Raw genomic sequence first — 20123 nt, forward strand, 5'->3', positions numbered from 1 at the left:
CTGTAATATCTCAAATGAATGCTGCCTGTCCTGGCAATTCCAAATCTCTGAAGTGCTTGTGATAATGTTAAGGATGTGCCTTTCCAATTATTACTGTGGAGTATGGTAGAGATTCCTGCAGCTTGTTGCACAGAGCAAGTCATCTGCCCAAGGGATTTCATGTGAAACAGTGAAATCTAATTTTTAAAAAAAATATATAAATTTCTTAATTGTATGTGTTATGAAACATTAAAATTCTAATGTTTAAGAGCAAAGATCTGTTGGAAAAATAAGCATTAACCAAGTCCAAGTTTTGCCTGTGTTTAATGGGTAAATATTACATTTCTGTGTCTCTTCAAAGCCTACATGATATCCCCAAGTACATGTTACTCATTAACAGATTAAGATAAATAGAGATTTCATTTGAAATTTTGGCTTTTTCCAAAATGGAGCAGAGAACACTGCTTGCATTGATGGTCTTTTCCTCACTCATAGTGTTAGCAGAAACTAATGATCAGAAGGTATTTGCTCTATTTTTATTATCAATATCTCATTTGCTCATTTGCTGATGTGGTTGTGTCGCGATAACTGGCCAGGTAGTGCAGGTAACTCCTCTGGTAACCACCTCCCAGGGAGACTTGGGCAGATTGTGTTGAGATTTTAGAGCTTTGGGTCCTTTTAAGGTCATCTTGGTTGTTTGTTTGGGCTGTTATAGTACAAATGTAACAGGAGGCACTTGCAGATTTGTTTGATGATTCTCTTCCTTCGGAATGTGAGATATCAAATGTGAGAGATCAGTAACTCTGCTTTGGCTACTAGCTGAGGTTTGGATCTTGACACAGGACCAAACAAGCACTATGCAGTGCCAGGAGGTTTCTGAGAAGGATTTAATAATAAATATAGAATGGAAAAGAGGGAAGTAGAAAGTTATTTGCGCTGTCTGGAGGAGCAAACTCTCTTTTGTACCATCACAGTAGTGACTGGTGGCATGGTAAAAACACCAATATTAGAGAGGAAAAGGAAGCTTTAATTCAGAAGATTTCTCTGTCCATTGTGCCTATTCAGAAAAGAGTGAAGTGGAACTGAAATGCAGGCAGGTGTTGGGGAGCAGGGCCAGACCTGGTGGCTGCTTCAGGGGCAGCCGAGAGCTCTGCAGGAAGCCATGGATGGGGTGTATGAGCTCACAGTGCCTTTGCCTGTGGGTACATGCCTGGGGCTGGTCCTCTCTGCTTCTTTTACCTCTCTGCACAGCAAAGCTCCTCCCCATGCTGCATCCTGCCTACCCCTGGTTTGTGCTGGCCACAGCCTAAAATGCTGCTGGGGCTGGGCCAGTGCAGGAGATGCAGGTCCTGCTCCCTGCAGCATCCCTTGGGCAGGTGGCAGTGGAGTAGATTCTGCACTGGGTAAATTTTGCACAGGACAAGCTCCTGTGTTGGAAGGATCCTCAGTGGGAGCAGTGGCCACCACGTGCCTGCACTTACCCAGTGAGCCACAGCTTGGGGCTTGGTGTTCCTTATGGCAAAACCTCACTCTGAATGTGCCATGGGCAGGTTTGAGTATGGCAGGGCAGCCAAGATTTGAATTTCAGCCAGTGTCCTAAAGGAGAAGAAGCCACTGGATGCTATTAATTGGCAAGAAAAGTACAGAAGATTAATTATCAAAGCAGCTAAAGATCAATTAGCCATTCAAAAGACTTGGAGGCTGGAAAAGTAAAAATAGAAGTGCAATGATATTCTCTGTTGCTGAGCTTTTTTATTTTAATCAACTATTGGACTGTTATGAGGCTGGTGATGCCCAGACCAGCCTTTCTTAGTGCCACTGCTGGAACATGGGTAGGACCTTTAGAGAGACATCTCAAATGCAAAAGGAGGTGTCCATGTTTGCAGGCGCTCCAGGCAGTTCTCAGTCCAGCCACCCTCTGGGGTGCTCCAGGCAGCCCTAGAATGGTGCCCCCCTCCTTTGGTCATCAGGGGCCCTGGAAGAACCAGATCAGGAGAAACAGGAGTGCTCAAAGGGCATCTCTGTTTGTGTAACCAGTGAGGGGTTGGGAGGGCCATGCAAGGTTTCAAGCCTGCTAAAAGTCCTGTGGGATGCATGATACCAAGCTGGAAAACAGGAAGCAAAGTCAACAGCTGGGAGAGCAAATAAACAGTTGCACAAAAAACAGGGATCTTCCCTGGGTCAGGCTTAAAGAGGCTTCTGATCTTCCTGAGGAAAATCTTGGGCAATGCACTGGGGTGATGCAGCAGCAGCTTCACTGTATCCAAAGGAGAGAAAAAGGTTCAACAGAAGCTTCTGTGGAACAGCAAAATGCAGATGTAGCTGCAGGTTTTGCATGGAACAGTGGCTGTGGCTGCAGAGAAGGGAATAAGCGGACTGGTTCAGAGCAATCCCCTCTCCAGTTCCAGCCAGGCTTTCTAACAAGTCATTTCTTCATCAGACTTTTCCAACAGCATCATCCAGGTAAGGATGGTCTGAGAACAAAACCTGCGTGTTTCTGTCTCAGTCTGTTTAATTTTTTTTCCAGCCTGCTGTTGAAATATACAGCCTCCACGTGGACTGCAAGGTCACATCACGATTTGCTCGCACTGTCATCACCAGCAGAATTGTCAACCGAGCCAATGAGTCCCGAGAGGCCACCTTTGAAGTGGAGTTACCCAAGACAGCCTTCATCACCAATTTCTCCATGTAGGACCAGTCCTCACCTGCAGTGCAAAGGAGGCAGCTCTGGGAGGGGGTTCATTTTCTGCTCAAAGAAAGAGCGAGCACAAAGAGGGTTCTCTGCAAAAGTGCTCTGTGGGGCTAAGTAGTAAGCAGCCAAATAGAAAAGAGGTGCCCAGGTCCAGGCTGCCTGCTGCATAGGGTGGGTGATAGATGTGTTCAGATGGTGTTTCTCCTGCTCCAGCCTCCTCAAGACTCTGCAAGGACAAGGGTTGTGTTGTGGTGTTGGGTCCTGGCATGCTCCTGGGTGGAGAGGGGTTTGGGAGCCAGCATCCCTTGCTCATGCCCAGAGAGCCACAAAAAACTTCTGTTGCATTTCTTTCCCCAGTGCATTCCTTCTAATATGAATTAATTTTCATGGAAACCAAACAGGTCCATCGATGGTGTAGTATACCCAGGAATAATAAAGGAGAAAGCTGCTGCTCAAAACGAGTATGACTCGGCAGTCTCACAAGGACAGAGCGCTGGCCTCGTCAAGTATGTTGCTATTCTGACTACTCCAACACCCCTCCTTGGCTTCCTGTTTGGCTGGGGGCAGATTAAATCCTGGAGATAGCCACATCCCACTGGGGGCAAATCATTGCAAATCAGTCTTGGGTTCTTGGTAAGAGGGACAGTGTACCTTTGTGGGTGTGTATATATACACATTTTTTTTTAACATATAAATTCACATATGTGTGATGTATAGGTGGTCCTGCAATTGGCTTCAGTAGGAAGCATCCCTGTTTAGCAGTGCCTTAGGACCTGCTGTCATAGAATCACTGAATCACAGATCATGGAATGTTCTTGAAAGGGATCTACAAGGATCACAAAGTCCAGCTCTTACGTGAATGGTCCATAGAGGGATTGAACTGACAGCCACAGTGTTACTAGCACCATGCTCTGACCAGTTGAGCTAATGTCAGGGTCAAAGGTCCTTAAAGATCATCTAGTTCCAAGCCCCCTGCCACGGGCAAGGACACCTTTCAGGTTGCTCAGAGCTCCATCCAGCCTTGGTCACTGTCATTCAAGAGCACCTTGCCACGCTGGGATGACGTTCAGTGCTGAGTCTGCCTCCTTGCAAGCGCAGAGGACCATGGCACTTGAACAGATATCGCAGTTTCAGGGTATATTTAATCTGTGCTTCACAGGTATTCACTTTGAGGCATGCAGAGGTTTCTGCTCCATTTCTCATCTTGCACCCATGACACATTAATGTAATGTACAATATGTGATGTGCATAATAGCACCTGCAATGTAAAAAATCCCCTCAATGATGAAAAATATTTACTGCTACTCTTTTTTCTTTTTTTTTTTATCCCATGTGGCCCCTTGGAGGGGCCACAATAAAAGTGTGCAAATTATTTTGCACACCTCACAAACTCCAGCCACCACAAGGAGGTAAATCACTGTTCTTCCCCCCCAGAATTACAGACAGAAAGCTGGAGCAGTTCCACGTGTCCGTCAGCATCGCGGCTGCCAGCAAAGTCACTTTTGAGCTGACCTACGAGGAGCTGCTGAAGCGGCAGCTGGGGAAGTACGAGCTGCTCATCAAGGTCCGGCCCAAGCAGCTCGTTAAGCACTTCCAGGTGAGCTGTCCTGGGGAGGGCTGGGCAGGGAGCAGTGCTGTAGGATTTAGCACAGCTGTGTTGCCTCTGAGGTGCTGATGTTCACTTCTTCTCTGCTGGCAGATCGATGTGCACATCTTTGAGCCCCAGGGCATTCGCTTCTTGGAGACAGACAGCACATTCATGACAAACGAGTTAACTAAGGCACTCACCAAAGAGCAGAACGAAACCAAGGTAAAGCAGCAGCTGCTAGAGGTTACTGCCAGTGGCTGCTCTAAGTTATATTGCTTTAGATATTTCTTTCTGATTTCTTTGCAGGCTCATATTTTATTTAAGCCAACTCTAGACCAACAGAAGAAAAATTCTGAACTTGATGAAACGCTCCTTAATGGTGATTTTGTTGTGCATTATGATGTTAAGAGAGAAGCCACTGCAGGTGATATACAGGTAAAAAATATATAAATGAAAATGCTTTTAGATCACAGATAAGTATGAATATGAAGTGCAATCCGCACAACAGCAACATTTGCTTTGAAACACCAAGAATGACAGGAAAAGCTCTTCCCATTAATCAGGTCAGGGTCAGGAAGAACTGACGGTGATACTCAGTAATCCCCAGAGACATCCCCAGGTATATTGAAAAAAAGATCACTCCAAAAAAAAAAATCAGTCTTTCAAATTTTATTCTAAGTAAGTACCAAATAAGTACCAAATTTATATTGGTACTTCATAGATGTCTTTTTACAGTCTTTTTTAATTATTATTTTGTCTGCTCTAAAAGTGTATTTGTGGCTTCCTGTAAATGAAGTTTAGAGTAATGTGATTTATATAACTTAAAATGATGTTTCGTCTCTGTGATTTTTGTGATAACTGAGGTAATAATTAAATACAGCAGGAACTTAACAAATATTTATTAACAGATGCCTATTCTAGGGAATAAAATAGAGTATTTTCCATATCATTTCACTAATGAAGTATACACAGGTGTGCTAAAAGGTGGCAGCCACAGTCATTCAGCAGAGATGTACTCATAGGTAATGATAAGGAGGTAATGCGATACACAGTGATAATATGCATATATCATACTTATGGCACTGAGATGTCTAATATATATGTATGTATGCATGCTGCTCTCTGGTAATTTTCTCTCTACAGACAATCTTGCTTCCAGCTAGGAAATACATTTTACTTTCTTTAATTTAAGTTCTTTTATTTGGGCTTATCGAGAGAGCAGAACGCTGAGCATGCTCCCCAAATCTTGCTGTGCCAGAATGTTAAGATTTATTCTTTATTTCTTCAGATGTACTTTTATGGGTGATTTCACATTCTGTATTTCAGATTGTCAATGGATATTTTGTCCATTACTTTGCACCCCAAGAAATGCCAGCGTTTCCCAAAAATGTCATCTTTGTTATAGACCGAAGTGGCTCCATGACAGGCAGAAAAATTGAACAGGTAACTTCCCTCAAAGCACGACCTCTGTTAGCAGCAGGCACACATCCCCAGCCTTCTGAGGAAGCAACTGGGAATTTTTCATTGGAAGCACACACTGGTTTTGTACACAGCAAAAGGTTCAGACTTATAGAAGTGCTTGAAAATACATATGCATAGATTGCAGTTATTAAGGAGTAACTCTTGTCTAACACTACTATTTTCATGGGTATTAAACATTGAGGCAGAGAGAACTTTCTGTATTTTTGCAGAACTTTTTGTGTTTATATTTTTCTTTAATGAAGCCTAGAGAGTTAATTTATCTGTTGTCTGTTTATTGATGACTGTGTATGTAGCTCTGTTTGAGAGCAGACAAGCCCCCTACAGCCCTCATAGGTTGGATTTTGTGTCTGTAAGTGAATTGTCTATTTCCAATGGTCTCAACCTAAAACATACCAATAGGGTTTAATAAAGGCATAGGGCAGCATCTGGAACAGAGCTGTAGAGAACTCCCTTATTACACTGTACTTTCAATCCCAGCTCTGGCAAAGAAGTGGAAATAATCAAAATCATTGTTTTCTCCTTGGAACAGACAAGGGATGCCCTGTTGAAGATTTTGCAGGACCTCCGCCAAGAAGATCATTTCAGCTTTATCACCTTCAACCACAAAGTGGTGGAGTGGAAGAGCTCTTTGCTGCCAGCCACTGAGGAGAACGTGGCCAATGCTGCAGCACTGGTCCAGACTCTTGCTGCCAGGGGAGGTACACGTGCTCGTAGACACAAATATGCACCCAGTGGAATTAATTTCTTAGAAAATAATTATTTTTATTAGTCATATAGTGCCCCAGAGCTACCACCAGTGCTTACAAAGCAGGTCAGTTTTTAAGACTTCTAAGTGATGAGTGGGAGAGAAAGCCTGTGAGTTGTCAGACTGGTGACTACATTATGAGATAGATATAGTTATATAGTATATAAGAGATGCTTACAGCACATCTATGAACCAAAGCCACAAAGTTTTGTTTCCAATTTTTATCACAGAGACAATTAGAAGATTCCTTGGTACCACACTTTTTCTACAGAAAAATGGCAATTCACTCAACATTTGACAGCAATTTGCTGATTTTTTTTCTATTTTTATCAAGTGTCCCTTTGTAAAAAAAAAAAAAAAAAAAAAAAAAAACATCCAAAGTTATACTCCCTTGTAAGCCATGCCACATAAATAAAACAGGCAAAACAGATGTGGCATTTCAGTTGCTGCACCAGTCAGTGTGCTTGGTGTTATTATTTAGTTTTAAGCACATCTCAGGGGCTCTATCTCCCTTTAATGTTACACTGTCAGTATGAACAGAAGTTTCCTTACCCTAGGCACTAACACCAATAAACCCACCCATGCTCAGCTCTTTTCTCTGACTTCTTAGAGAAGGCAGGGAAACTTTTCTTAAATATAGGTTAACAGATGACAGTATGATTACTTAAGCACTTTTTAATGGCTCTAGACATGTTTGTATTTCCCATGACATATGTGTGGAAAATCCTCCCAAGAGAATACTCGGGCACTGCTGTAGCAATATAACACCTGGTAATTAAGTCCAGTAGGCTAAGTCCCTAAATCCTCCTCTCTCAGAAGGATTACTTCCTGTAGAAAACTTTAAACAAGTCTGCAGGGCCTGGGCAGATGAAGGGCAGCAATCTCTGCAGATGATTCTGCTGTTGAGGTGAGCGATGCCTGCTCTCTCATTGCAGGCACAGACATCAGCGGTGCCCTGCTGGCTGCCGTGGGCGTGCTGGACAAAGCCGAGGGGCTGCCAGAGCGCAGCGTCTCCATGATTATTTTGCTGACAGATGGCCAGCCCACTTCTGGTGAGTGAATGCTACACACGGTCCTCACTCCTCTGGGCTTTTTTATCTGTTACACTTGCATCCCAATATTGATAGACCTAGCCTGTGTTTTAGAAGAGCTTTGGAATACACAGGCTGAGCTGCTGCTGGATCTGGAGTGATGGCGCAGCCTGCCTGCCTGTGGCTGTACATACTTTAGCTGGGAATTGTTTTGCTGCATACTGTTGGCTTCCCAGTTTATAAACTCAAGGGAATTGGAGATACTCCAGGCACAGCTGAAACAGAAAAGTAAAATATCTAGAGACAAAATACGGACGTTTTGCAGATACTGTGTACAGTCCTATTTGAGAGATATTGCTTGTGCTTCTTCACCCTCTGTGCCCCAAACTACAGAGCAAGGTGCTTCTTGTTCTGTATTCTTTGCCATGTCTTAATTAGTGATCAGCTGTGACAGCACAAACCAAAAGATTGAGATTGAAATATCAGGTGAAATAAGCAACTCCCAGAACAATGTCACAAACTCCCTTGTCTTGAATAGGGCTTTGTCTTAGTTTTGTGTAGCACCAGCATCATTCCAAGGTCAGCAATAGTACATCATCTGTAAGCCTGTAATAAGATCGTTCTGCCTTTTAGATTGTGTGAGCCATTCTGCTTTGGGGTTTCTTGATTTTGTTTGGATTTTTAAATAAAATTCAGTCCTGCCTCCCCAGCACAGCCACAGTGAGTCTCCAGCACTCCTGGCATCCAGCAGTTAGAAATCAGTCCGGGGTGGAGTGTCAGGCATTATTGCCTACACTGCTTTCCTTAGGAAAGCGGCTAAAAAGGAAAAATCTGAGCTGCTTCTATGGTATTGCTGCAGGCAGCAACAGCTTCTGCCTGGAAATGCTGATGGAAAAGCTCTCACTACATTGCCATCAGCAGCTCTTCAAATGGAGTAAGGTGATGGTGTGAAAATCTTTTCCTCTGTCACACAAAGGGGCTGGGAGAGAAGCATGGCTGAGTTCATTGGCAGTTTGTTGGAATTGCACCATTTACCAATCCATTCTTCTCTGAATTGACACACATAATTTTTATGGATAGTACTTGTCTTTTGAATGCTTGATGAAGAGTATCCATCTCTCATGTTGTTAACTTGTAGTGTGTGTCCCTTCTGTACTAAAAATCTCCTCTGGCCCTGTAATCCTATAAAATATTTTGTACTTAGCCATGACAACGTCAGAAGAACCTAATAAAAGCCACTAAGGGGGGAGAATCACGTTCTGGCATTCCACATGCAGAGTTGTGCTTTCATTTCCAATTTGATTACTAGCATTCCATCCCCTATTTTTTTAGTATTTTATTCTGAATTATTTTAAAAAAACTTCAGGCAGTATTTTCCATAAACCTGCTGCAGTCTTTTTGCACTTGAAAAGACCCAAACCCACAGTGGCGTTTTTGTTTCATTTACAGGTGAGAGAAATGTGGAAGTAATTCAAGAAAACATTCAGAAAGCAATCAATGGGAAATATGCTCTTTTCTGCCTTGGCTTTGGGTTTGATGTCAGTTATAAATTCCTGGAGAAAATGGCCCTGAGCAATGGGGGAATAGCACGGCGTATCTATGAAAATGCTGATGCAGCCCTGCAGCTCCAGGTCAGGAGTAAGGAATGTGCCAGGAAAGCCATGCATCAACCTCAGCTTATATCTAGTTCTAGCAGAAAAATCACAGATTTTCTGAGATTAAATGTTGGGGTTGAGTTGGGGTTTACCTGCTACTTTAGCTGAGGGAGGAAGGCAATTTTGGGGTATCTGAGGGCTTGTACCCTCCACGTTATCCATGACTCAAAGTTTTCAAATCAGCCATATTCAGACAAACTGGGAAACTCACACATTTCTCTACTGTAAAAAGAGAAATTGTCCAGGGGAAGTGGATGATTTCTGAGTTTGCAGTAGTCTTCCACTGCTAGAGAAAAAGCTTTAAAGCGGGCATTAGACATTCAACATATGCTTTGCACAAGTTTGTTGTCATTTGTGTGTGTTCTCTGTCTTACTGCTCTTCTTTAGGGCTTTTATCAAGAAGTGGCTACCCCAATATTAATGCAAATTGAAATGCAGTATCCAGAAAATTCCATTGAAGGATTAACCAAGAACAATTTCAAGCTGTTTTTTGAAGGATCTGAAATTATAGTGTCTGGAAAAATTAACAATGAGCTGGATCTTTTGCCAGTGGAAATTAAAGCTCAGTCAGTAAGTGTTTAGTTTACTAATTGTGAAACACATCTCTCCCTTCTGTCTTTTGTGGCCCAATAGGAGGCTTCAAGAAGTGTTTTGTGTTTAGTATATGTTTGTTACATTTGGGCTCTCAGCTGTTTTCTCATTGTTTGATCTCTCAGATAATTTGTTAAAATTACTCCCTTTTAAATTGGCTACAAAAGAAAAACCTTGAAGAATATCCACAAATAAGTAAACAGAAATTTTAATTCAGTGTTGCCACTTCTTTAACAAAATTCAAGTATTTTAGCCTTTTAAGCACTTTAAGGTTTCTATTGTTACAATGAAGTAGGAAATCTCAATTATTCATCTCAAAAATGCTGAATTAGAATTCAATTAACTCCTTCTTTCATCATTGTTTCAAGTGCAGAAATACAGATGTAAAATACATGCTTTTTAGATACTTTGGGGATGCATTTTCCAATGGGAAAGACCAAAATTGAAGGACAGCTGGTACTGAAAGATTTTAAGTCTTATAATGTGGCTATAAATGAAGTTTATAGAGCTGAAGTTTATGGAGCTGTTCTTTTGATGGTCAGTTTTCTCCCACTTCAGCACACGAGTAACTTGACTCTTAAGGAAGAAGCAAATGTCAAAGAGAAGGAGCAAGTATTCCAAAATCAAAGATACATCTTTGGGAATTTCATAGAGAGACTGTGGGCTTACTTGACCATTCAGCAGCTTCTGGAAAAAGCGTAAGAGATTTTAATGCTTCACATAACAAACTTCTAACTTTTCAAAACACAAATTCCTTATTCACAAATTATATGATCAGAAAATACAAAGAAACAGAAATATTTTTCCAGACAGTATCATAAACATAAGATACTGGGAGAATACTACATTACTGCATGATGAGCATGAAGTGCCTTTCAGTTTATGGTAGAACTACAACATTCAATTTCATATATATATATATGAACACATAATGCACCACATTCTACATGAAATTACTATGAAATATATTCCAATTGTATGGATTGTGTTGAGCTGTTCTTGCACACCCAGAAATATTGTCTGTAGGTAAGGAAATGGCAATAGTTAGGGAATAGAACAAGATGGCTGTCCATAAGATACTTCATAGACCATGTATCTATTACTTTCATATATTTAAACCATACATAGACTCCAGTGTTGCAAAGAATGAAGCTTTTCCATAATTTCAGGCACATGAACAGCTGAGTTATCCCCATAAGACTACTGACCATTCAATAATAAATATCTACGGAGACACAGCTAATACATAAAGGAATCTGAAGATGATTGTTCATAGTCTCTACACATTTTTGCTACATCATTAACACAGACTTTAGTATTTCAGCCCAAGAAGAGGACCAGAAGGCCCTGGAGGCCCAAGCCTTGGATCTGTCCCTGCAGTACAGCTTTGTCACACCGCTCACTTCCATGGTGGTCACCAAACCCCAGCAGCAGGAGGAGCTGGCAAACAAACCCACCGAGGCTGGTAAAAACAGCCCCTCTGAAACGCTCTGCTCTTCTTGATTCATTGTTGTTGACTTCCACTTAGGTTCATTTGATAGTGATGTAACAAGGCAAATCGGAGGCAGGAGTTCAGGGATTGGCTTCTTCTCAAAATAAAACATGCAGGATTTTTTTGAAAGGTGAAGTGATGAAACAGGCACTACAATTGAAATGGAAAATAGTTTGTTTAAATATTAACTAAAGGTAGTCTAATAGCTGTTACTATGGATGTAGGGGGGAAGGTATGGCCTCAGTCAGAGTTTTGCAAGTGCTATATATACCCATCCTTTAGCCCAGAAAACATCATCACCTGAAGCCCTTGTCCCAGTTTGCTGGTTCACATGGGTAAAGTAATTCAGTGTTGACTGTATAACACTGATCTGTCCCTCTTCCTCTTCACAGATAATGAGAAGCCCAGCAATCTTCCAGCAGGAGGTAAATGTTTTCTTGTTTTCCAGTAGCATATTTTCATAGTCTCTAATTAAAAAAAAATAAAAGTCAAAGCAAACAAAAGAGTTCATGGTGGTTGTTCTGTAGAGGGAAGTATCTGAAATTTGAAAAAATGTGTGAAGTAAATTATAAGCAATGCCTGCTACAGTCTTTGCAGGTTTTAGATGGATAACAGGGACAAAGGGAGAAAATCTTCCATTCAGAAAGTCTCAAAGGTCAAAATTATCTATGCTCTTAAGGAAAAGTAGTTCTTCAAGTCAATAGTGTTAATGATGCTTTCTGCTTCTTCCTACCACGTGTGAAGCATCCTTCCAAAGGCTCCACTCAAGAATGCCTTGGGAGGATGATTCAGGTGTGTTTTTTCTCTCTGGAAACTGCATTTATTTGAATAATAATTTTATAGGTGAAGAACCTTGGTTTTGCTGTAGTTCTTTCACAGAAATGTATCAGGAGAATCACAATGCTGCCCTGTTTCTAGAAGCTGCCTCTTTCAAAGTGCTGCTGGGGAGTTCAGTAGCAGAACCACTCCTCTAAGGGATGTAATGCAATCATGAGTAAAACACAGATACTCTTTCTTTTTCTCTCCAGTTGCTACTGCACTGAGGGGTGGGCGACCTGCTGGTAAGTACTCCTCCTCTGTTTCTCCTCAGAATAATTCTATAAAGTTCATTTCATATGTAGGGTCATATCAACCTTATTTTATATAAATGCATTTGGATTGGAGATGCCCACTTGATATACAATTTAGTTTTTATTATATGTATTTCAGTCCACAGATATTTTATAATGAACTATAAACTTTTGAAAACAATCTTGGTCCCTTTTCAGGAATAAAAAAAAATATACCTCCTGAAAATAAATGTGAAAGATATGGAAAAACATGTATTAGTAAGCTGAAAGAAATTGATCTAAGAACAAAATAATTCACCAGTCCTGGGGTATCCAGAAAAGTCAGTGGACAGCAAGCAGGGCAGATTCCCTCTTTCAAAGTGTGGAGAGGGAGGTGCAAGGCATAAACCCAAAGCAACAAAACATTGGGAAAACTCTTTTCTTTCAGATCGACGGCGCTCTGAGCTCCAAACTGTCAGCAACAGGATGTTTTCAACAGGTAGCTGCTCACAGTGGGGTCAGAGGGGCTGGGCTGGGTGTGCTGCATTCAACACTGCCCAGTGACCCTTGAAAACACAGCTCCAGCTGAGCACAGGCCCATCACTGTGCTCTTTTCCCCAACTGGGACAGCTCGTCTTAGGCAAAGCTCTCCGTAGTTGTCAGTGAAGAGCTTTGTTAAAAAGGTTTCTGTACAGCATTTGTCCTGGTTCATCAGCTGACTTACAGAAGAATGTTTCATTAAACTCTTCTTATTAATTTTGACTATTTCAGTTTCCAGGTTCAGAGATGCCAAAAAAGCACAACCTATTGGTAAGTGACACATATCCTCTCCCCATTTCAATTTCTAATGTAACTGTAATGTACACTTCATGCAACAATGCTTTTTCTGACTGCATCAACTCTGTGAAAATCTTTTACCACTTCTTGCTAACCTTGGCTAGTTCTTTCCATTTAAGCAGAAAGTATTCCTGTATTTCATGAGAAGACCTCTCTGGCTCAAGGATATAAGAAATGCAGTACAACAAATTTTCAGGCTGAGCCTTTTTAAGGGCTCCTCATCCTTAGTAAACTCTATATTTAAAATCTGTTGGTTTCATTCATATCAAGGTGCTGTGTCTGGGTGTGCTTTTCAACAGTTATTACTTTGTTTTTAATAATTCTCTCCTTTAAAAGCTATAACTACTGTTTTAGGTATAAATCTATAAATTATTTTTGCTGTACCTATCCAGCACAGAGGCTAGATTTTTTTGTTGCTGATATTTTTCTTCTTTCTTTCTTTTCAGCCAATGAACATCCACAACTTCTCTTGCAATTACCCAGACAAAATGAAAGAATCTGCTTAAATATTGATCAGAGAGCACAAAGCTCTGTCCCCCTGCTGTCAGATCCAGAGCAAGGTGAGTGAGCTCTGTTACCCCAACACCAAGATAAGGAGAGTCACTGAGTCTGTAAATGTAGTTGGTATTTTGGGGAATAACCCCCTCTCATGAAGAGCCATCTCACACCTGCTGCCTTTCACTGACCAGAGAGGCTGTGGTAAATTCTGCCTTTCTGTTTGGCAGTATTAATGGTGCAACAGCTGGGGGCACTTCTCACCGATCTGGCTGAGGATCCGCTTCTCCTCCTGGTGTCACATCCTCCTTGGTCCTTAGGGTGTTCTCCTATCCAGTCCTTGGGTTTTGGAGGATGCAGAGACCTTAAAACTTATGGTCCTCGTGTGCCAACAGAAAGGTGCATGCTCTGGATGCGCAGCAGATTTTCTGTGGTCCTGTCCTTGAGGAGCCATGGCCCAGGCACCAGGCACCTGCTCTGACTATGGAACAGAGACACCTCTGTGCAGGAGGTGGAAGCATGGGCTTAAACCAGCTCTAGTGACCCCACCACAGACCCAGGGCATGTGGAGCTGCAAGCCAGAAGTGCCGCACAAAACTAGATTTGAGACCCTGGAGTCGTTTCAGTAACAAAACTGGAGCAGGTTTATTAAGATCACCTGTACCTTAAGAGAAGAATCACCTGACAAATTTGTATTAAAGGACTCTCTGTGATGGGGAAACTTGGAGATGGAATAAATCACTTTGTGCAGTTTGATATTAACTATGTGAATCCCCCCGTGCAAATCCATGTCTACACTCATGCAATCCTTGTAAGCCACAATAACAAGAACAATTGGCTGTCATGGACAACGTCAACCTCTTCCACCATCCAGGGGTAAGAAACATCTCCCTGTCTTTTCCTAAACTTGAAAATGTGTCAGATCTTTGTTCATTCTGGCCTCTCCCATTTACGTGAAGTAAGTGCTTCCAAATGTCCTTCTCTAGCAAGTATATCAGTGTGAGTAGCAGCAGGGTATCTTCATAATCTCCCATTTCAAATTTGGAGAAGAAATTAAGTTTAATTTTAATTCTCCATGCCTGTGTAAAGAGAACCAGAACAACTGCACCATCAGCCTGCTGTTCATGTATTTATGTTCCAATGGAAAGGAGCCATGCAGAGCAGCCTGGTGCCACCAGCAGCCGCTTTGTGTTCCTCCAAGGCAGAGCAGGCACTGCCAGTGATGGTTTTGACATTTACTGTCCCTTTTATACAGCACTAGGCTCCACACAGGCTGGGGTTTTCTTTCTCTTCAGTTTTAGCAATAACTCCCATCTGGGAAGCTGACATTTTTTTATGGGCAGGCATAAAGTGTTGGAATAGCTGTCTGTAACTAAATGTTCACTGTAGGAGAAGGGATACTTTAAAAGCAGACTTCATTTGTTGGAGTAATTAGAGCAGGATCCTTCAGTACCCCAAGGAAGAGCTGAGTGGAGCTGGTTCCCCCAGCCTTTTTATATTGCTGGAACAAGTCTCCACAAGGATCCCCTGCTGGCCTGGGGCAGACAGGACACACATTGCTGCTCCCACACACACATTTCTAGACAATAACAAGTCCTACAACTGCTTTCAATTATTCTTGCAATCCAAACAGAGCCAAGAGCTGGCTGGATTTATGTCCCAGTATAATTTGCCAAGCAGAATGATCCTCCTGATTCAATCCAGTACCCGAGCCCTTGCATCAGCACTTTGGGGGTGGCTTTGTTAATCCTGTCTGCAGGGAGCAAAATGACAGTGACATTTGTGTTCTCCGAGACCACCTGGGATCACAATAATATTAATGGGTCAGAAGAAAGGCAAGATCTGAAAAACTTGTGAAATATCCAAGAAAAAAAATATTTGACTTGTTCATTAAAAAAAATAGAATTATTTCATTAGTCTATCCTTTTTCTCATAAAAATGGTGAGAAATTTTTTCCCATTCAAGCATTTCTTGTCATTATGGATAATAAGGTGTATTCATCAGCAAAAAATTGTCCCCTGGTATATTTGCAAGACCTGTTGTGCAGCACAGAGAGAAAAGATATTCTACTCAATATTTTCTAGCTTAAAGATAACTACAAACAGATCAGGAAAAATGCAATTGCAAAGAGATAAAATGCAAAAATGAAATTAGTTTGATTAATTAATGTCAGTTACTTAAATACATATTCTTTCTTCACATTCTTCTTGGAAATAATTTCTTAATTTACTTCCTAGGCTGACAGTGTCAGTTGAAAAGGAAAGGAGTGTTACAGCATCACTGCCTGATACGGTCACAGTAAAAATTTCCTTGGTCAGGTTTCCAGAAGATTTCCTTGGGCTCTATTTCTTGAACACCGACCGTTTTTCAGACAAAGTCACTGGAGTTCTGGGTGTGTATCAGCATAGATGTGTGCAGCAAAGAATGCTCTTGTAATTCAGCTCCTGAAATGAGACTGTAGTCAGGGAGTTCTTGAGAAACTTTGCATTTAATTTATTCCTTTTGGACATTTAACTTTTACTGCCCAGCAATCCCAAAAAGGGGAGGTCTCACCCTAGAAACAGAACACATAACACAATGCTTTCCCACTTACCCTAAGTAGCCCATTGTGGGTTTAGAAGATGTTAAAATAAGACAGAAATAATAGTTGGGCTTAACCTCAACAGTGCTGTGGAATGACATGACTGATGCAGAAAATCCATTTGATGTCAAATAGATTATAAATAATGGACATAAAATTGTAAACAATCATGGTTAGGAAATGAAAGCCAGCTGCTCCTGAACATCTTGGCTCCAAAAATCCTGGTGGGACCTAAGTTGAAGTTGTTTTGGAAACTTTGCAGAGAGGCTCCATATTCTAAAAACCACAAGGAAGAAATAATTGTGAAAAACCATCAGAGAAAGGCTGAACCTTCCCATGGAGAGCGTTAGGGATAATAAGAGATCACAGATGAAACAGAAAAATTTTCTAGTCTTACTAATGGAGTATCCAAACTTGATCTTTGGTTTGTTTTCTGAGATGAAGAGTTGCTCTCCTGGTGTTAGAGCTGCCCATTTGGCTTAAACAAACAGCAACAGTCAGCTGGTTTGTATTTTTTAATAATTTCTTTGTCTGTTGCTTAGGTCAATTTTATTCAAAAGCACAATATGGGAGTAACTCCAACAACGATCAGAGAGCTGTGGAAAGACTCCTGAGTGTGCCTGGATCTGAGCACAAAGTTTCCAGGTACCAGATATGGAGGGAGGGGAGGGGGTGTTCTTTAGGATTTATTTTATCAGCAAATACCAGAGATCTAAAGAAATGAAACTGAGGGAGTGTTTGTAAGAACACACCTCTTTGGTGTAAATAATTTGCATTTTAATTTTTTCCAAAAGCTTGCATTTGTTGTTTAAGTGATGCTACAGGGCTCAAGGCTCCTATTTCATTGAGGGGAAATAATTATACCCTGGGGGTACAGCTTGCATTGTTTTCCTGGAAAGGAAGGGTGTTCGCTCAGTTGGATTTACCAGGAGGAAAATTTTCTGTCCTTCAACTGCTTTTAAAACACATCTGTGATGGGGATCAATCGCTGTGAGTGTGCAGGTCCCGGGAGTGCTGAGGCGCAGCTCTGCCCACTCAGGCCCCTGACTCCTGGTACCATCTGCACATCAGGGCAATTCTGACCCTGCCCCTTGATTGTGTCATCACATTTTCTCTTGTTTTGATTTCATTTCAGATTGTACAAGAAAGATTACAGGCTTGAGTCAGCCAGTGAACCTGTTACCTGCTGGTCAATAGATCTAACTCCCTAGAAAAAAAATATCTTTGAAGAAAATTATGGAAATGAAGGTCTTCCAAGTATTTTTGGTACTTTCATCAAGAAAACCACACAGTTAAAGCCTTACTGTTGCTCCATATATATGTCACAAATATATTATCTTGAAATAATTATACTTTCAAGATATGACGGTCCTTGCTTGTTTGCTATTTGAAAATGGTTTCTAATCTGCAATGTGGTTTTGTTGTTGAAGATTTATGTGAATCAACTAAATAAAATTGACATTATCAGCTCACAGTTTGATATGGACACATGGACTTTTAGGTTTCCAAAGAAAAATCAGTAGTGGCATCATCCAAGCCAACAAATGTGTCATGCAAACAGTAATAGATCTCTAGGACTTTATCCAGTTATAGATAGTGGTGTTCTTGAACCATGCATTTTGTGAAAACACCATGAAGTTTGAGGCAGTATTAGTATACCCTGTCTCACATTTTCTATTTTACTGCTGTATCAGGGCTCTCTTGGAGGTGGTTCTGTAAGACCATTCAATGCTCATGAAATCAGCAGTGAATGGGGTGATGCAAACCCACGCCAGCTGTGCTCTGGTTCGTTGTTGCAAAAGTCTCTGAGGCTCCCTTTTGGAAACATCTGCAGAACAGCCATTGTCTGGTTGCAAAACCTCTGGTTGCAAAACGCTGCGTTTCAACCCCAAAAGTTAGCAGCTTTTTTTGGCTCAATTTCATACATTTTGCAAACATTGGAAGATGTTTTACAAATAATGAACATCTCAAACCCAACCTGCTGTGCACGGAGGTAACACTGCAGAGTAAACACACACAGAGAAGCCCCGGCCCATGATATCCAAGCTGTAGTTTCAGTCTTCTGCTTTTTGTAAGTTTTAATTCCAAAATGATTTTGGTTTAGAATTTCAGTTCCTTTGTATCTTTGAACCCATAATTATGCCAGCATTATAGGCAGTTTAACAGAAGTTTCTTCGTATCATGCCAATAATAAATAACTGGAAAAACCTTTTTATTTTAAAGCAACATACTAAAAGAGAAACCATTTCTTGCCAAAGTCAATAAGCTAAAACAAACTGTGTAATTAGAAGCCTGTTTTTTGAAAGAACTGTGCAGACACGATGCCAAGATATGTTTGTGTGAATTGCTTGTACTTTCAAGGTGCTGATTTTGCTGCACAAATTACATGACAAACTGTGGAATTTGGAAACTGGAATTACCAGATTGCTCACTTCACTGCATCAAAAACAGGCTTCCCAATCTGATTCCATTATAGATGAATTTGGGATTTGAATCACAAGCTGTTGATCCAGGGTTACATCAGCAGAGTTGCTGCAAACTAAATATTCCCTGCTTTCAGTTGTAGGGTGTCTGTGTGTCACCTCCTGCCAGCAGCAGGGATACAAACAGCACTGAGCAGGGAGCAGTGGCTCATGGCTGGGGCAACCTTCACCTGGGACCCTCTGCTTTAAGTGAGGCTTCATCTGGCACAGGCCATGCTTGAGAGCTGTACTCACACTGCAGTGCCTGAGCTCTCCCAGGCAGCTGCTGCCCTGCTAATGCAGTTCTCCCTTGCTGCAAAGAAGCTCTGGGCCAGGGAATTCATTAAGGTACAATAGAAACTCCTCATATTGTTCAAAGATTTTATCTGACTTTGAATAGACAAGTTGTGCTGACAGAGGTTTCTGTGCTTTCTGCAGCAACCCAAAGTAGCTGGTGTGCCTGGTTGCAGCAGCTACTCAATCCACATAGTGCTGCTTGCCCTCTGCACTGTGCTTTCCATTCTGTAAGTAGGTGCCATTCCACTTTTCACTTGAATTTTTTCTTAATTTGTTGCTTAGTCACTCTCCTCCTGCGCTTTCCAAGCCCCGAAGTGAGTTCTGGTGGGTTTCTGACTTCCTGTGTTCCCTTCCCTTGCTCAGAAGTTGAAGGCAGATGCAGTAATGAATATTTGGCATTTTGTAATTTCTAATTCCAATACAAAATAGTGTCAGCGTATATGTAACAAATTATGCATATCTCACAAGATATGGCCTCACACTTCTCTTTTTAACCAGCAGCCATCAGCAGGAGGAGTAAATATCTTATCTGACTGTGAGCATCTGTCTGCTGCTTCTCTCTGCCCTGTTACCTTTAGGTACATTTGCTGCTACCTCCTGCCTTGCAGGAATCTCTGAGTGCTTATTGAACAGGAGCCATGCAAAAGCAGAACTGAGAGCAACTCGTGGCTCCCAAATCAGTCACAGACAAGACTCCTGCCAGCTCCAGAGATTTGCCTCATCCCAATAAATCAAACAGGAAAGTTCTGGCTGGCCAGTATTGCCTTGTGCCCAAACTCTGCCAACCAGGTAGGTCAAGGTCTGCTGTCCACTGCTCTGCTTTATGGTGTTAATGGAGCAAGGGAGCACAGGACCAGCCCCATGGACAGTGCCATAGCTCCTGTCTCAGGATCCAAAATGGATCATTTCTTTATTTCATTCTATTCCATCCACTTAATTCTCTTACAATAAAAATTTAGAACCATGTAAACTTAAACTTACTAGTTTCAATGTTCTGGTCTTCTCTCACTCCTTCCTTTTGCTCCCCCTGCCTTCCTTGTTTTCCAGTCACTGATTACCTTCTGTAGAAATTACCTGTTTTCTTTCACCATTTCTGTCTGGATTTAGCAGGCAAAGATCTGCAGCCACTGTGACACCCTCTACCCTC

General features: G+C 41.6%; 1 protein-coding gene across 1 annotated transcript; it reads left to right on the top strand.

The window, feature by feature from the left end:
* Positions 1-425: 425 nt before the first annotated feature.
* ITIH4 (inter-alpha-trypsin inhibitor heavy chain 4) lies at positions 426-17428 on the top strand. Its single transcript, XM_030956746.1, has 22 exons — positions 426-500; positions 2507-2667; positions 3073-3177; positions 4106-4268; positions 4371-4481; positions 4566-4694; positions 5586-5702; positions 6271-6439; positions 7422-7538; positions 8967-9148; positions 9560-9742; positions 10322-10461; positions 11080-11228; positions 11648-11680; positions 12000-12047; positions 12720-12803; positions 13076-13114; positions 13588-13701; positions 14338-14512; positions 15874-16028; positions 16760-16862; positions 17353-17428. The coding sequence occupies exons 1-22, from the start codon at positions 426-428 to the stop codon at positions 17426-17428; spliced, it is 2628 nt and encodes an 875-aa protein (XP_030812606.1).
* The last annotated feature ends 2695 nt before the right edge of the window (positions 17429-20123 follow it).

The sequence above is a fragment of the Camarhynchus parvulus genome, chromosome 12 (assembly GCF_901933205.1).
Source record: "Camarhynchus parvulus chromosome 12, STF_HiC, whole genome shotgun sequence".
Lineage (NCBI taxonomy): Eukaryota > Metazoa > Chordata > Aves > Passeriformes > Thraupidae > Camarhynchus > Camarhynchus parvulus.